We start from the raw sequence: 16,552 nt of genomic DNA on the forward strand, positions 1-16,552 counted from the left end.
TAACATTATCTTGCTTGCTAATTGTCCCAAAATACAATTTTTGAAGCCTACTTAAATAATTAGTGTCAGTATACACTACTTTAGGTCTGGTGAATGATAAATATTGGCAGATAATTTCTGCCACCTGAAATAGTGCTTCTTTTTTATATATTTTTTATTTTTCGCTTGAGCTATGAAGCACATTGTGGGTACTCCACTCCTTGTGTTCTCAAGTAAGCGGACTACACATGATGTCTCCACATCATTTGCCCCATAGATAGTTACCCTACTTAGATAAAGGTAACTAAATAAATCAACATAAACTCCTCCCCCATGTAGATCTCTTCCAATAAGAACACGATAAGGGCGTGGAGAAGTAATGTTTACCTCTAGCTTGCTGAGAAGTGGGACAGAGTGCGAACTGCACCTGTTACGCGGTCGGACATAGAGGCACACCAGCATTCAAATGAGCCACTGCAAGACAGTGTATAGGAAGACCACTGTAAGGTAAGAGCATAACTGCTGCTAAAACTGAGATATTCATGCTGTACTGTGTTTGATTAACCTTTAAGATAAAGATACAACAACTGATGTAGTCTTTCACTTACTGAATATACATGCTGAGATTTAACCATTCCATTGTTGGTATTATCTAGAATGATTTACAGTGAGAATTACATTGACCTGTGCAGTAAATATAGGCTTTCTAAAATGGATCACTATTAAAGGACAGCATGAGATTTTGGTTGAATAGAAAGTCAGGGCAGGACATGGACAGTCATTTGAGTTAAAAAGAAAAAAAAAAACATTCACCTCACTGCCAGTGTTACTGAGACTGCATTCCTGTTATGTCAATCAGAACATTTGCTGACGAAGGTACAGCAGTTTGTCCTGACTGAGTTGTCCAGATGATGCAGGTACAGTATGTAGGGTAAGGCCCAATTAAAGTGAGCCTTGCTTCAGACTAACTAATCTAAATTAATGGCAGTTATCTCCTGCACCTGCTTGCAAAGCAGTCACCAGCTGCTGTGCTCAGTGGTGGCATTAACCGAGACATGCTATCAGGTCGAGGCACACAAGTGATTTTTATTTTATAAAAATAGTTTAATTGTAAACAGGGGAAACATTTCAGGAAAAACAAATCACTAGAATTGATACCATTGATTGTAATGATTGCTGACTGTGAGATGGACAGTTCAACACAGATAAGATAAGATTCTGTTTTTGGTTGCTTAATATGGAGCTACCTACTTTCCAGGTGATAAAACCCAGAAGAGAGGGTGAAGTTACCAAAACTGTCCAACTATTAATTAATAAATTATGCTTGTGTTATTACATGTTGTATGAATACAAACTGGGTAGAGGCAGAATTCCTATAATGTTCGTGTCATTGGAATTGCATCAACTTCACTGATTGTTTAGTCTTTAAAAGAAACACCCTATTCTGTTACACTGGACTTGTTCCCTGTGTCACAATGAAGCAAACTTTAATTAAAGTTTTCCTAAAGGTTTTTTATTTAATAGTGATCATACATGAAGAATTTTATTACAGAATCTGTAAATCCATTATCATTCCCAACTCGTCTTACATAGTGAATAAGAGTGTCATATAATCATGAAGTAAGGTGTCACGGTCAATATTAGCAGGGGTCTTAACTAAAGGATATTAGAATGTGTGATTTATGATGGGTACACATTGTATTCACTGGGTCAGGTGACCTTGCTGACAGACATGCCGCACAGTGGCGAAGCAGAGGGTTTAAAGGTTAAACAAGTGCATGGAAACACCTCCTGCTGCCAACTGTGGTATATGGGACAGATGGAAATAGGCAGGCTGGCACACAAAGATAAGTTTATAGGTGACTAGACATGTTTCCTCACAAGAAAATATTGTAGCTTTACACTGATTGTTAAGTAGAGTAAAGGTCAGTGAAAAACACTGTTGGACTAAGAAAAGCCTATAGCAATGTTTGCTATGCACACTCCTACTTTCAGTTGCCCAATAAGTTTGTGAAGAATCCGAACACCGAACACCTTTCTTATACAAACTACAAACAATAAATTGGTAATACAAGGAATTTAACTGTGTGTCAGCTGTAAAATCATAAAAGAAACCAACTTTAAAAATTGAAATAATGCAAAGAACTCAGCTTAAATAGGACATGTTATTTCTGTCTCTCTTCCTTGAATAGAGGCTGCTAGAATTGGAAAGTGTAATCAGACATGTGTCAAAAATGATCTGGCTTCAGCAAACAAAACAAAGAGGAAAAAAGCTGTGAACCAGGCATTCAACACTGACCTTACTTGACATAAATACAAACTACATGGCCTACTGCAAATATGCCAGCTGGTCATAAGGCTACTCATGCTGTCCACAGAGCTGCCATGCTGAGAAGAGGCAGGAACGGCCGGGCTCGGCATCTGGCCTGGAGCGAAACACGGCAGGAGACAGATGCCATGGCGGTGATCCAGACATCGGACAGAGAGGAATGGGAAGGCCAGACAACGACACAGGTGAGACACTGGGGTTTGTGGGGTAGAACAAAAGAAAAGTGTGGAGAACAGCGGAAAAGAGAGGATTTAAAAAGGGGTGGGAAATTCAGATGGACTTGGACTAGAATAGAGAAAGAAACATTTGTTAGAGGATAAGAAATTGTTAAATCCACATGTAAAATTTTATATTTTTACCTGAGTCCCAGTAGTTTTCCACTGGGACTGACCCCTGTCTGATATGGCTATGTGTGTAAGACATGGTCAGGTCTCCAGAGGCAAGGAAAGGGGGCTCAGTATTTTTGGAAGGGGTCTAATTTTACTTACTAGCACACATGGCTTCTCTCACCAATAGGGACCATGAACAGCTTTTAGGGAAAAAGCTATCTGGTTAAGTCTTTGAAACATGGCACATGGGTGATACGGCTCTCATTTGGCTCTCTGGATAGTCCAGTGCAAGACAGCAGGATTAGAGTAGCTGCTACCTTAGTGGTGGCTGATGGGGATCCAAGAATAAAGAATAAAGATTGGATTCTTCCATCCAGGCTTGGCGATCTATCACTCTTTCAGGTTTAGGCTTTACAAAAAGCTGAGAAAACGTTGGAATACAATCCTCTGGCTCTCTTCACTGGATCTAATTCCTTTCCCTGCCACCAAGCCAACATTCCTGGACCATGGCCACGTCTATGGACTTACAAGATGCTGTTTATACCATTTGTGTCAACCAGATCAGCGACCTGGACTCTGAGGTGGATTACCTGCCAAGTTCTCAGACCGTATCAGAGGTGGTGGCCTCGCCCAGCATGGTGCCGGTGATAGGGGAGTCTTTCTGCCAGTGTGACCGACAGGAGGAGCTCAGCCCAGGCCTCGGTGTCACCAGTGACTGCCTCTGTGGGGAGGAGGATCAGGGTGAGCAAAATATGATGAATACAGTCACACACCAATGTATACACTGTAATTTGATATTAATATAACCATATATTATATATTACAACAATACATATATTCAAACCCATGCTGTGCATACTGTTTGTACTATCATATCCACGTACCTCATGTATATATTTCTGTATTTATTTTAGCATCCTTTGCACTATTGTATACTGTGTGCAAATCTTATTGTTGTGTTTGTGTATATATATGTATAACTGTAAATAGTAATTTGTGTCAAAATTCCTTGTATGTGTGCACATACCTGGACAGTATAGGTGATTCTGATTCTGGTAAGGCCATTTCAGTATTATGGAATTAAATTACACATACTATAATTGGCTTTTGTGAGCATATAATTACATATTGAGCAATGTCCTGTTTCAATTCATTAAGCCAGATCAAAGATATGGAACAAGAGAACAAATCTCCCCCAAAACACAGATTTTCTAACTTACTGTTACATGCAAAGTCAGTAGTGTTTTTCCTCCAAGTTAATACGGGTTTTTTTCTCAGGTTTTAACTGGGAATGGGACGTTCACTTCAAGTCTTCTGGAGCCTTCCTCAGCTGCGACAACAGGAAGGTGAGCTTTCACTCAGACTACAGCTGCGGCACAGCTGCCATCCGCGGCACCCAGGAGCTTGCAGACGGTCAACATTTCTGGGAAGTCAAGATGACCTCTCCTGTCTATGGAACCGATATGGTGGGTAGCAGCCCCTTGAATAATGCTGATGTTATAATAGCAGTGGCCTAAAACACATGTGAAAAGTCTTTGTTTGGTCTAATGGATGTTGCTGTGGTTTACCTCTTTTGATCCTGTTTGTATTGTTTCATTGGTGCAGATGGTGGGAATTGGAACTTCAGAGGTGAACCTGGAGAAGTTCAAATACAGCTTTGGCAGCCTGCTGGGCCACGATGAAGACAGCTGGGGACTCTCCTACACAGGTTAGACCGCCAGAATACAGGGATTCACATATACCATGAACTATCAGAGTAATCTGTGAAACTGGATGGAAACTTTTCACCAGTGATGACAACTACATTTACTCAAGTATGGTGCTCAAGTGCAATTTTAAGGTATTTGAGTAGTTTGAATTTATACAACTTCTATTCCACTACAGTCCAGAGGGAAATACTTAATAGGTGAAGTGTCAGAGTTCAATTTTACATAAAACATATATGCTAAGCTTTTAAAATATAATACATTGTTAAAGATTAAACCAGTAGTTCTCAATGTTCTCAAAAGTGAAAACACATTTATGCAGCAGAACTTTTTTATTCTTCTTTCCTACCCTAATAATCATCTCCAGACCCCTCAGATTTAGCTAATGATCCTTAGGAGGGTGGCCAACCCCTTTATGGCATCCATTGAAAAAGTAATATATAAAATTATTTCTTTTCTGTATCTGTATAAAGGTTACCTCCAGCACAAAGGGGACAAAGTGAAATTCTCCTCTCGGTTTGGCCAAGGCTCCATCATAGGAGTGCACCTGGACACCTGGCACGGCACACTGACCTTCTACAAGAATCGGCACTGCATAGGTGCGTGTTTCTCTGTAATTCAAACAGGTAGTGTTAGCTACATAAAAAAGAGAAAAGTGTTTTAGTTATGAGTGCCTGCTGGATCATAATCCTGATGTGTTTTAATCTTGCTCCAACAGGTGTTGCTGCCACAAGGCTGCAGAACAAGAAGTTCTACCCCATGGTGTGCTCCACAGCAGCCAAAAGCAGTATGAAGGTGATCCGTGCCTGCTATACACCCACCTCCCTGCAGTACCTTTGCTCTGCCCAGCTCCGCCAAATGATGCCCTGCTGTCCAGACGTACTAAATGCTATAGATCTGCCCCCAGGCCTGCGCACCCTCCTCCACATAAAGCTAGGCTGGGTCTTTACCCTCAGCAGCAGCCCTGAGGCCTCGGAGCAGCACAGTGACTTGTCTGATGATTTACATGAAGAGATGAGCATGCCTTCCAGCCTCAGCCCCAGCCCCATCCCGAGCCCAGTATCCACCCCGAGTGCCTGCGCCTCTCCGAGCCCCTGCACCAGTCCATTTCTTGACACAGTCCCACACCAGTGCTCCTGTCAAATGTCACCTCAAACTCAACCCTGCACTTGCCACTGCCCTCCAACTCCTCCAAGCAGCGACTACGACAGCTGCTGCTCCGAGCCAGAGGATTACCAGTGCAAAAGATGCCGCTGGACATGACTTAGTGGTCAAAATGTATTTGTAAGTGTTTAGCACACAGCTATTCTACCATTGCCATCAAAATCTCCTGTTGGAAATCAGGGAGATAAGAGCAATCTCATCGTTTAGCCAATATTTCTGAATCGACATCTTGAGTGGATTGTTGCTTGTTTTTTTTTTTATGTAGCAGGTTTATGACATTAAAAAAACAACTTTGTCAGTGAACAGGGAGAAGGGCATGAGTGTGTAGTGAGTGAGACCTTTAAAGAAGTTGAGATATTAGAGCGACATCCGGGTCACATTTTAGCCAATTGCTGTCATGGGGCTAATGAGAGCCATTTGTACTGCTAATTCTTTTTAAGGCCTAATGTTTGCCAGATTAGACTCTGACACTTCTCAGGGATAGACTCCAAAGGGGGGGGGGCTTTTTGATACTGTGGACATGACTTTTTGTACAGTAAATGTGTGTTTTTTAATCAGCATCCTGGCTTGAATACCTACAGTGGTTATATAGGAGGATTTGTTTTTCTATTTACAGTTATGCTTTGTTTATGAACTTTCTTACTCAGGAAATTCTCTAAAATAAAACAAAAATGAAAAGTTCTGTTGTAGCTCTTTTTATAGGCTTATTTCATACATAAACATAACACGGCCCTCTAACAATACATCTTGCATTCATAAACAAACAGAATTCCAAATATACAATACACATCATATAATTTTACTTAATATATTTTCTATTCCTTCTGTTGACGTTCAGAGGAGTATAAATAGTGCTTTACTGGAAGGCGAACATGATATCTAAGGCATATTTTCAGGTTGTAAACATCAACATTATCATATTAGCAGCCAAGTGGTGACAAGTGCCATTAGAAACCAGATGAATCCATCGCTGACGTCAATCCATCTCCTTCTCAAGTGGACAAATTAGTCAAGGACCAGCTGGGGGTTCTGGGCAGTGAGGCTGCGATAAACTCTGGCCGATATCTCTGGTCCTATACGTCTCTCTTTACCTCCACTTTTCACTAAGAGACCAGCCAGCAGCCCCTTTCTGTCCGCCTCTGACCCCAAGCTCTGGTATGCCTAAAAAACATGGGAAATTTAAATTAAATATTCTACTTAGACATAGTTTAAGGCATTTTTAAGCTTAAATCCTTTCAAAATCCATCAGTCAGTGTCAAAATTATATATTTCCACCAAGCTAAAGAAATAAACAAGGTTGGTTTTTATACCTCCTAAAAGGTTTGTAGCAATAAAAAGCAACGGTTTATCCAAAATGCCTAGGGTGCACACAGTGGGTGGTCACCCCTGCTAGTGTTGGCACCATCCTCTGTGCACTGAGCTCTACAGGACCATACTGAAGTGCAATCGGGTGTACCTGCAGCAGCAGCTGAGGAGACGGGTAGGCCGCGGTCACAGTGGATGCCACTGCGGGGCTAACCCTGTTCAGCTGTTGGATCTGCTTGCTCCAGACCCCGATCAGCCCCGAGCCGTCCCTCTCCACCCGAACCCCGCTGGCCCACGAACCATCCACGCAGAAAGGCAGCTCTGCTCGCTCTGTCAGCAGTCTGGAAGGACATAGACGGACATCTCATATGTGAGGGAAGATTAGTCAGGTATTAATGAGATGGTATCCAATATTTCTCTGACTGCTCTGTGAAGAAGTATATTAACTTCAGGGTAAAACAGACAATTAAGGTTTCCATTTCCTTGTCTGTTAACGTGACAATGAGTAGAGTGGCTTCGTACTTGAAAGGGCGTTTTGATAAGGCCTTAGTGACAGCACACACATGGTTAGTGACCTCCTGCCAGCCATCCAGGAAGACCAGTGAGATGTTCTTGCTGAGCTGTAAGTACACAAGAACCTGGAGAGAAATGAAGACAAAGAAACCCTCTGTACTTGAACCTCATTTGATTAAAGCTCAGCCCACATAACAAAGTGTACAGGAACGTGTATTTGTCAAGTATGTATCACGTTTAAGAAAACTTTATGTTCTGTTGCCCAACCGTCTGTGAAACATCTACAAAAAGAGCATATAAGATCAGCTAGTTCTCATCGTACAATTAGTCTCACAGTGGAAATGATTCTCAGTAAACTGACCTCCTCGATCTCCAGATCCTCCATCCCCAGTTTGGATTGTATCGTCTCGTCTAGTAAATGCACACCGCAGGCATCCGTCCTGTTGGTAAGTAAACCTATAAGTAAGTGTTTAATCTCACTAGAGATTAAGAAAGTTAGTACATAAAAAAGTATCTCTCAGTGTCTATCCATTAATAGCCAAAATCACAGGCACACACTCTAACCTGTAATCTGGCTGAGAGTCTGTCACTAAGAGAGTGACCACCTTCTTGGCATCCCGGTTGAGACACTCCAAAAGAGGACTAAGGAAAGACCCCACCTCCTCCCCTTCACTGTCTAGCATCTGCAGTGGCAACAAAATTGTATGGAGGAGGGCATAGAGTGGACAGCATGCATGCTATGGACCTAAGGTCAGAATCACAACAGTAAAATCTACAAAGAGTCCCTTATGTTGTCTGCCATCAGAGTTCATTTATTATAACTTAATAGGTTGCTTACTTTCTTCACAGAGACCACCATGTCCATGAAATCAGTCAGATCCAGCACCAGAACCACCTGCTCCTCCTCCACCGAGCCCTTGCCATCGTCTCCCTGCTAAAGACAAAGAGTAAAGGAAAAAAAAGGAAGTAAAAAGGAATAAATGTAATGCAGCCAAAATATAGCAAATAATTCAAATGTACAAAATGCATATCATATAGCTGCAGAGGGATATACTCTACATATGTAAGGAAAGACTCAAAGCATGAATATTAACTATATACACTTTACAGATGCAGATAACATACAGAATATACATATGAAGAAAGCATGTAGATGCATGTGCATTACTAATTGTACACCCACAATAAGCTCCAGGTGAAGGAGCAAAGTGCACAGAAAGTATGTAAGAGAAGCACATGGTTCCTACCTGAGGTAAATCTCTGGTCCAGGTGATACTGCGTGGGAGTGGCTGACTCTCAATGCTAAACTTCCACTCAAAGGCAACCAGCGTGTCCAGCAAGATATCTGAGCCATCCTGCTGCAGAAGAGCTGGAGAAAAGCACACACACGCTTATTAAATGAACAAACTGACACATCATTTCAGCCTATTTGTGTTGGAGGTCATAACCTGGTCAGATGATGCCTTAGTGCTCCTTGGTGGCTCAGACATTAAAGCTTGTAAATATTAATTGTCATGCATGCATGCATGCTTTTGGTTAGAGGAGCAAAATGAAGCCAAATAAGAAGTTGCCTAACTAGTTCTGTTGGCTGTTGTATGGTTTAAAGAACAGGGTGGGAAAAAGCTACTTCAAACATTTGCTTGAAGTTTTAATTGATCAATTAGCCAGTAGCTGTGTATATTTCAACAGACCTGGTAAGATTCTGGTACATGAACAAACATTTGTCACATCATTCGTAGCAAAATGCACTCTATTTAATTAGGAAACTAAAATAATATCTAGCAGCCCAAATTAAAAAGCACAATTACCCCCAATACATTTAATATACATACCTATGTTGTTTTTTCACTGTTTGGTCAACAATGTATGGAATCAAAATTGTAAACATACTAACTTTGCTAATATTTCTATATTTTAATATTTCTTAAAATTTAAAAATGTAATTAAAATAATATAATTTCACACATCATCCTTGATAGCTTTTTGTTTATATTAACAATCCTATCAATCTTTCCCTAACAGTTGACAAGGCTGTCCCTAGCAGTCGATGGAGTTGTGAAAATTCCGACAGCACCTGAAAGCGGCGTGGTGAGCCAGTGTACCTGGATCTACGCAGACTGTCAGACACTTGAGGCAGTTCTCCGGCCTCAGACTCTTCAGGTTCTCGGCAGCTTCTCTCCTCCTCCGCTGCTCCTGTCTCCTCTCCTCCTTCTCCCGGGCCCTGGCAGCTCTCTGTCTCTCTCTCGCCTCCTTCCTCTCCCTGGCTGTCTGTCTGTCCGCCTCGATCTCCTCCTTGGTGCGGCGTTTTCTCGCAGGACTTGGTGTACCTCGTCCATCTGGTCGCGGGGGGGACAGAGCAGAGGTTTGCCTGGCCTCGCTCTTTGTGGGTGAGGATGGGAGGGTTGTGACTGTTACTGTCTGACTGCTCTCCGAGTCGCTTCCCTCAGATTCAGATATTTCCCATGTTTTCGCTCTGCGCAGCACAGACATCTCCCGTGTTTAACGCATTCTCAAACACCTCCGAAACTCCTCAAAGACACGCACACAACGCATGCAACGCTGGGAAGTTTAAAGTGGAACAGCAATGTTTGGATCACCTCGACGGTGGCCGCTGAGGGACAAAAGATTAAAAAAACGCGCTACATACATTGTCGCCCATACTTTACCCCCAGTAACCCTTTAAAAAAGAAGTTTTTATAATAAAAACGACCAAAGAGAAGATTATATGCCTTTAATTAGATGTTGAAGATCATTATTACAATATATAAATAAACTAATAAATTATTATATGTTTTTAAGCTACCTATAGTACTCTATATAAAGTAATTATTATTAATCCCTCCATTACCAGTTGCATTAAATTAGTGATACATTAATGTGCATACATTATAATACAATATTCTATATCATTATTATATATATATTATTCTGAAATGGGCTATCCTACTTTTACTCAGTATATGTTAATGCAAATCCTAATACTGCTCATAGGCCTAAGATTTTGAATGTAGGATATTTACTTGTAACTGTATTTTTATTTGTACTTAAGTAAAAGGTTTAAGTACTTCCACCACTGTTAATTAGAACACCAGAAGGTAGAGAGAGACACAGCAGCTGTCACCAGGTGGACTACAGACCATCAGTATGTGGCCCACACATCTAATAAATAAAATACAATATAATCAAATATTATTTCACCGTACATTTTATGATTTAATGGAAAGGTCACAAATGTGTATTGAAGCTTGTTTAATTTCCCCCTCCTTGCTCTCTTTTGAAATTACATAAAAACAATAAAACACTGTTGCAGTTACATTTTTTAACAATTTATACCTTTAATGTATTCATTTATTTTATTATTCTACTTAAATGTTTACCGAAAATGTAATATGAAGACCTAGAAATTTTCACCAATAAAGTTTTCTGGGTGAAAAAAGATAAATCCCACAAAGGTATTCAGGCCGGATGCAGTGTCGCTGCGTGCGCAGATTTCCAAACAACCCGCTGCGTCCTGACACGAGACCAGATCGATCCATGTAGTTTAAAGATCTGCGGTCTGCGGACGTCAACACGAGTGGTGGCGGACCTCAACGCTGCCTGCTAACACTAGCCTGTTCATGTAAACAACACTGAAGAATGTGATTTAAAAGTTTTTTTTTTTTTAACCGCTTTTCTTTTGTTTGCTCACTATGACGCAGCCGGCAGAGAAAGGTAGGATTTATTTCCAAAAAAACGACTTTAAAATGCAGCTTCACCAGAGGAACAGACCTGTTCTCTCGTAACTCTCCATATAACGTTACTTCCCTGAAAAACAGGGCCACTAAACGACCAAGTCAGCATTTTACTGTCGGTAACGTTAGATAAACTCATGTGACTAAATGGGAAGTTGCTTGAGGATGGTTTGGTTTGGTTTACTCTCTCATTGTCTGTTTTCATTCGCTGAATCATTTACCACCATTAACTAACGTTAGTTCTTCACACAAACAGCCTGTTTTCCTGTTCAGTGAGCTGCAAGCGAGGGTTCCCATTGGACAGAGTTAAATGTATAAAAGCAGGGCTCAACTACTGAGTATTTCCATTTTATGGTACTTGATACTTCTAATCCACTACATTGTAAAAGCCAATATTGTACTCAGTACTCCATTACATTTAGTTCACAACATTAGTTACTAGTTTGCAGTTTAATACAAAATATAAAGCCTTAAACTTACCGACTGCTATATTACAGTGTACTTCTACTTTTGGTCTGTTTTGATGATTTTGAGTATTTTTACACTGTGATCTAAGTACTTCTTCAACCACTGTTTTTTCTTATTGTTCCTTTGCTTGACTCTCCAGAATGAAAGGGTTTCTATGTGTAAAAGTAATATCTGACACAAATTATCATTGGAAGCAGAACATTTAGTCTTAAAGCATGTCTTTACAGATTGTACAGCGAATGAATCTGTTCATAAGCATTGTGTTGAAGCCAATAATTAAAAGGAGACGCAGCAGAGTACTCATAGAGTCATGTTTTATGGTTAGAATATCTTCTGTAGAACTTAAATTCAGTTGAAGTTTCAATAAAACTGTGTGTGCTGCTATGACTACATGTTAAATACTGAAGTGTTCAGAGGCGTTGGTATCTCGTCCTTTATGTTCTTTTCACAGTGTATTACCGCTTTATGGTGCTGTTCTTCAACTGCCTGCTGACGTTCGGCTCCTACTTCTGCTTTGACATCCCCAGTGTTTTGCAGGATCAGTTTCAAGGGGTAAGTAAGAGCTAGTTAATCAGTATCAAATGTTTCCTTCCACGTGAACTAAACCTGCTCATTTTAATTTGGTCAACATTTAGTCAAAGAAGTCTGTTACTTAGTGGCTAGTTCAATAATAACATCCCCTTATCTGACAGAACCTCACATGTCCCAATGCAACAGTGATCAATGGGACAGTGGACTGTGTGGAAGGATTGGGGATGAGCCCTCAGCAGTACAATCTTCTCTACGCCATCTATGCTTGGACGTAAGCACACACACATTGACCCTGCTGTAATAATACTGAAAAATGGCTTTATCAGACAACAGTGACAGTTGCTACTGTTCCCTCCTATCAACAGGAATGCAGTAGTGGTGGTCCTGGCCGGGTTCCTGATTGACAAGTTAGGAAACCGCTGTAGGTCTACATATATCTTATCTGCACATAAAAACAGCTGTGTTATGGTATCTCGTGGTAAATTGATTGCGTTTTCCTCCTCTCTGCAGTTGGAGTATTTCTGTTCTCCTTCCTGTGTGTTTTGGGCTCATCGTTGTTTGCACTGGGCTCTCACTTCAAAGGAACTCCCTATCTGCTGCCACTTATGCTCACAGGCCGACTACTGTTTGGATCAGGCAATGGATCTCTGACTAGTAAGGCCACCTCGCAGACGTCACTTCCATACTCTTTGCGCTGTCAACTCAGTGGTTAATAAGCTATTCTCTGGTTTGCTTCCTTACTAGTTGTTCAGAACCGCATCACAGCCTTCTGGTTCAAAGGAAAGGAGCTGGCCTTGGCTTTCGGTCTGACCCTGGCTTTCTCTCGCCTGGGTTCAGTCCTGAACTTCTTCCTCACCCAGAAATTTGAAGAAAAATATGGCATGCAGTGGACCCTCTGGGGTGGTAGGTAGAGAGGGGATAGAAACCTTGAGTGCTGAATAATGACAAAATGTTATAAAAAGAGAGTATTATTCCCATGCTACACAATGTTTTCTAGGTGCACTATTGTGTGTGCTGGGCTTTATATCCGCCATTATTGTCAGTACCCTGGACAAGATCGGGATGAGGCAGCTGGGCGTTGATGGCGCCATCCAGGAGGAGTCCCGCAAAGTGGTATGAACATTATCTGACCTCAGTTTTGTTAATGTTCAATAACTTCTTTGTTCGGTAGGGTTTGTCCTGAAGTGATTGACTGAATAATCTTTTTTTTTTTCTGTGTGTGTATGTGTAGAGGATTCAGGATGTGAGGCTCCTGTCGCTAAGATACTGGCTGCTGGTCCTCACCATCATGTTCTTCTACAACGGCATCTTCCCGTTCATCGCAGATGCCAGGTAGAGCTGTCAACACACAACACAAGCATTGTGCTATCTTTATGATACAGATTCTATTAGCTGGGACTTCTTTAGGCCAAATGATGACAAATAATAAATCGAACAGCGTTGGACCTTTAGTGACAGAAGACATTTCCATTGTTAACAAATAAATAATTAAAATAATCATTAACATACTGCTGTATTTCCCTCTACAGTAAGTTCATTCAGGATAAGTACAACGGCTACAGTCAGAAAGAGGCGGCATATATCGCCGGGGCGGTTTATGACAGCTCACTGGTCCTCTCAGCCAGCGTGGGCATTCTCATCGTAAGTATCTGTAACCTCGACCTGATCAAAAGTCTGTCGTTTGAAGCAGTATGAAATAAGTAGGTAAACTGGTGTAACGTGTGACATTCTCCTCTGTTTGTTCCAGGATTATGTAGGTCTGAGGGGCATCTTTGCGGGGGCCTGTGCCGTCCTCACGCTGCCTGTGTTTGGACTCCTGGCTTTCACCTTTGTCCCTCCTCTCGTCTCCACTATATGGCTGGGAGTCACCTACTCATTTGCTGCTGTGAGTTCAGATCAAAGTCAACATCCACTTTCTCTCAGCTAAATCATTTTATCTATAATATTTGTTGGTGGTGAGCATTTTAATTGTGTAATGAATTCATATACGCTCATCTATGGAAGACTACTCAATAATCAATATGTCTAAATTAGTTCTGACTATAACACAACAGAATTAGAATTGATTTGTTTCGCCTCACTATGTTTCAAAACTGACAGCATTTATGCAATGTAATAATTCTGTCACATCAGTCACTGTTGTGTTTGACTTTACCAGAATGCTACACACATTACATTTCATGTAATCCATGGTTAGTTAATGTTTTAAATAAATTAAGATTGTATGGATTATATCAACACTTTTGGAGTCATAAGAGTTTAGAATGCCCACTTATAATCTGGGATGCTTTGAAATCTTATATTAGAGGTTGTATATTGTCTGCAGATAAATTTAAACAAATTGAATCCTCCCCCAATCAATCCTTGATTGGGAGAAACAACATTACTTCAAAGTACCCTAAGACCCCAAGTTCTTAAAATAGAGGAATAGAGTAAAAGTAGAATGTAATTCAGTCTGTGTTCAATCCACTAAAATATAAAGACATGTGTTAGACAATAATGTATGTCTGAAATGTATTTTGACTCCTACATCACTGTAAAGTCCATTCTCAGTGTATATGTACTGGTGGCTTCAAGTTTCTACATTACACTTGTATAAGTTGCAAATTGGACTAGGTTTGACTTTCTGCTGTCACAAATCATGCTCGTAGGCCCGCCCCTTAAAAGCCGATTTTTAGTGAGCACAGAAAAACTCTCACAGCCGTTACTGTATGTTGAACATGATGAAATGTCTGTTCTGACCTTCAGATTGATGATATGTTTAAGGTTCTATACAGAGGTCTCTCGTGTGTCTCATTTTCAGGAAAAGCATGAGTCTTGATTTAAACCATCTGTGTTGTATTCCAGGCGAGCATGTGGCCGTCTATTCCCCTCGTGGTACCTCAGGCGACTCTGGGAACAGCCATGGGTCTGGCCACCTCCATACAGATGGTTGGGATTGGGGTGTCCAACCTGGTTGTTGGGCAGATTTTGGGCACCAAGTCGAGGTAGGAAGTACTTCAGATTAGAACCTTATTGAATACACAATCCTCCATTTTGTATGTTGTATTTTACTCACCTTCCCCGTTTTCCCGGCCAGTGAAACTAAAATCCCGCTGTGGCGCTGGCAGAGGATGATGATCTTTATGTTGGCCAACACCATCGGCTGCATCGTCACCTCAGTGCTGCTCAACATTGTGGACCACAGACAGGTCAGACACCTCGCAGACTTCCTGTATACCACTTTATATATGTGCTGCGCATACAGGTGTGTCAGCTGATATTTCTTTTTTTACAGGGCGGGACCCTGAACAAGACAACCAAGAGGTCAGAGCAGGCAGAGAGAGACTCCGACAGGGAGCCGCTCAACCAGGGAGAGGACGAGCAAAATGAGGACGAGGACGACGCGGTCGGATCTCGTTCTATCAACTCCTAAGTTTTGTTCCCTCAAATTTGAATATTTCTGTCTTTTTTTTTTTTTTTTTTTATATATGTACCATTTTTTAAATTGAACACCTCACTGAAACCACATTTGTCTGCGGTTGTTACAGCGGGTAATTGAGCAGTTTAATGAATCACAATAAATCCCCGTTAAACATTGTTTACACTCAAATAGTATTAATACATTATATGACATTATTGTTGATTGTATCAACACCAAGCTATCAACTGCCACTGACTGTAAATAAATGTTTTATCATGATAAAAGGCAAGTAATAAAAATGTGTTTTTATGATTTTTTGTCTTTAAAAAAAAGAAATATTTGTCCTCATTATTCTGTGTTGATCATTGTTAGAGACTTCACCATGTTCTGGAAGAAGGGAATTTGATCTACTTACATTGTCAAAACAGCTAAATTAAAAAGCTGTTTGCCTTTTTGATCGTGTGATCTTTGCTACTTATCTAAAAAATAAACTTTATGCCTACATGTTTGCTTGGTGCCATCCAGTTGATTGTGGATTATGGAAGTGCTTGTGATCTGTGATACATCACAGCCTGGTTTAGTTTCATTTGATGAGACATGAAAAGTGTTTGCATTGGAATATTCAAACATATCCTACAGTACCAGAGGGAATCCACTTGTATTGGGCACAGTTACACTAGTTGCAACAGTTTACCACCCACACAGGGTACTGAAAGCAGCTACAATCGATATTTGTTTCAGAAATGTATTAAATGACAATGCGGAAACAATGTGACTGCAGCTCCCCTCTGCTTTATGCTGAGTTTCAGATCATTGTTTATCTGTCCTTTTGGTTCACTCTCACTTCTTACATAGGATTGTTTTCAGCAAAAAAAATCCACTGTACACTACCTTTTTTAGCACCAAGCAGCAGACAGACACAGTTAAACATTTAGCAGCTAAACAGACTGATATTTCTCTGTGTGTTGAGACCAGAAACTGAGCTAAAAGGAGAATTAATATTAGAGAAACATAACTTCAAATTAATGATAATGTTGCTCCCTAACCACTGGATGTGTTTGCTACTAAGAAGTTCTCCATATTACTGTAAAAGA

At 40.7% G+C, this 16,552-nt stretch overlaps 3 protein-coding genes across 5 annotated transcripts; 2 read left to right on the forward strand and 1 right to left on the reverse strand.

The window, feature by feature from the left end:
- The first annotated feature begins 330 nt into the window (after nucleotides 1–330).
- Nucleotides 331–6,188, forward strand: spsb3b (splA/ryanodine receptor domain and SOCS box containing 3b). 2 transcript variants are annotated; one of them, XM_035665914.1, is made up of 8 exons: nucleotides 331–486; nucleotides 839–896; nucleotides 2,358–2,493; nucleotides 3,198–3,378; nucleotides 3,916–4,103; nucleotides 4,243–4,345; nucleotides 4,817–4,942; nucleotides 5,062–6,188. In XM_035665914.1, the coding sequence occupies exons 3-8, from the start codon at nucleotides 2,365–2,367 to the stop codon at nucleotides 5,604–5,606; spliced, it is 1,272 nt and encodes a 423-aa protein (XP_035521807.1). In that variant the 5' UTR covers nucleotides 331–486; nucleotides 839–896; nucleotides 2,358–2,364; the 3' UTR covers nucleotides 5,607–6,188. The 2 variants fall into 2 exon arrangements, with proteins under 2 accessions (XP_035521807.1, XP_035521799.1); XM_035665906.1 differs by lacking the exon at nucleotides 839–896 and having other exon boundaries at nucleotides 332–486.
- LOC118331149 (probable crossover junction endonuclease EME2) lies at nucleotides 6,187–9,936 on the reverse strand. Of its 2 annotated transcripts, none has more exons than XM_035665936.1 (8): nucleotides 9,428–9,936; nucleotides 8,573–8,694; nucleotides 8,164–8,256; nucleotides 7,890–8,008; nucleotides 7,687–7,765; nucleotides 7,335–7,450; nucleotides 6,964–7,153; nucleotides 6,187–6,668 (listed from the first exon to the last, which is right to left on the reverse strand). In XM_035665936.1, exons 1-8 carry the CDS (start codon nucleotides 9,813–9,815, stop codon nucleotides 6,513–6,515), a joined length of 1,263 nt encoding a protein of 420 aa, XP_035521829.1. In that variant the 5' UTR covers nucleotides 9,816–9,936; the 3' UTR covers nucleotides 6,187–6,512. The 2 variants fall into 2 exon arrangements, with proteins under 2 accessions (XP_035521829.1, XP_035521820.1); XM_035665927.1 differs by having other exon boundaries at nucleotides 8,164–8,259; nucleotides 9,428–9,815.
- An 889-nt stretch (nucleotides 9,937–10,825) lies between these two features.
- mfsd1l (major facilitator superfamily domain containing 1-like) lies at nucleotides 10,826–15,962 on the forward strand. Its single transcript, XM_035665878.1, has 13 exons — nucleotides 10,826–11,036; nucleotides 11,976–12,076; nucleotides 12,217–12,326; nucleotides 12,421–12,476; nucleotides 12,566–12,709; nucleotides 12,800–12,958; nucleotides 13,053–13,168; nucleotides 13,287–13,387; nucleotides 13,585–13,696; nucleotides 13,803–13,940; nucleotides 14,903–15,042; nucleotides 15,135–15,246; nucleotides 15,333–15,962. The coding sequence occupies exons 1-13, from the start codon at nucleotides 11,015–11,017 to the stop codon at nucleotides 15,468–15,470; spliced, it is 1,449 nt and encodes a 482-aa protein (XP_035521771.1). The 5' UTR covers nucleotides 10,826–11,014; the 3' UTR covers nucleotides 15,471–15,962.
- The last annotated feature ends 590 nt before the right edge of the window (nucleotides 15,963–16,552 follow it).

Source organism: Morone saxatilis, unplaced genomic scaffold, assembly GCF_004916995.1.
Source record: "Morone saxatilis isolate NCDOM2014 unplaced genomic scaffold, NCSU_SB_2.0 Contig1, whole genome shotgun sequence".
Classification (NCBI taxonomy): Eukaryota; Metazoa; Chordata; class Actinopteri; family Moronidae; genus Morone; species Morone saxatilis.

Bases quoted from the DNA above. Each gene is read 5' to 3' on its own strand.
- mfsd1l (XM_035665878.1), top strand. From the start codon at position 11,015: ATGACGCAGCCGGCAGAGAAAG. The intron at 12,077-12,216 runs GTAAGTAAGAGC...CTTATCTGACAG, and splicing joins TGCAGGATCAGTTTCAAGGG to AACCTCACATGTCCCAATGC. The intron at 13,388-13,584 runs GTAGAGCTGTCA...TTCCCTCTACAG, and splicing joins CCGTTCATCGCAGATGCCAG to TAAGTTCATTCAGGATAAGT.
- LOC118331149 (XM_035665927.1), bottom strand. From the start codon at position 9,815: ATGTCTGTGCTGCGCAGAGCGAAAACATGGGAAATATCTGAATCTGAG. The intron at 8,009-8,163 runs GTAAGCAACCTA...TTGCCACTGCAG, and splicing joins TGGTGGTCTCTGTGAAGAAA to ATGCTAGACAGTGAAGGGGA. The intron at 7,154-7,334 runs GTACGAAGCCAC...ATGTCCTTCCAG, and splicing joins TTATCAAAACGCCCTTTCAA to ACTGCTGACAGAGCGAGCAG.
- spsb3b (XM_035665906.1), top strand. From the start codon at position 446: ATGAGCCACTGCAAGACAGTGTATAGGAAGACCACTGTAAG. The intron at 2,494-3,197 runs GTGAGACACTGG...TGTGTCAACCAG, and splicing joins AAGGCCAGACAACGACACAG to ATCAGCGACCTGGACTCTGA. The intron at 4,346-4,816 runs GTTAGACCGCCA...ATCTGTATAAAG, and splicing joins CTGGGGACTCTCCTACACAG to GTTACCTCCAGCACAAAGGG.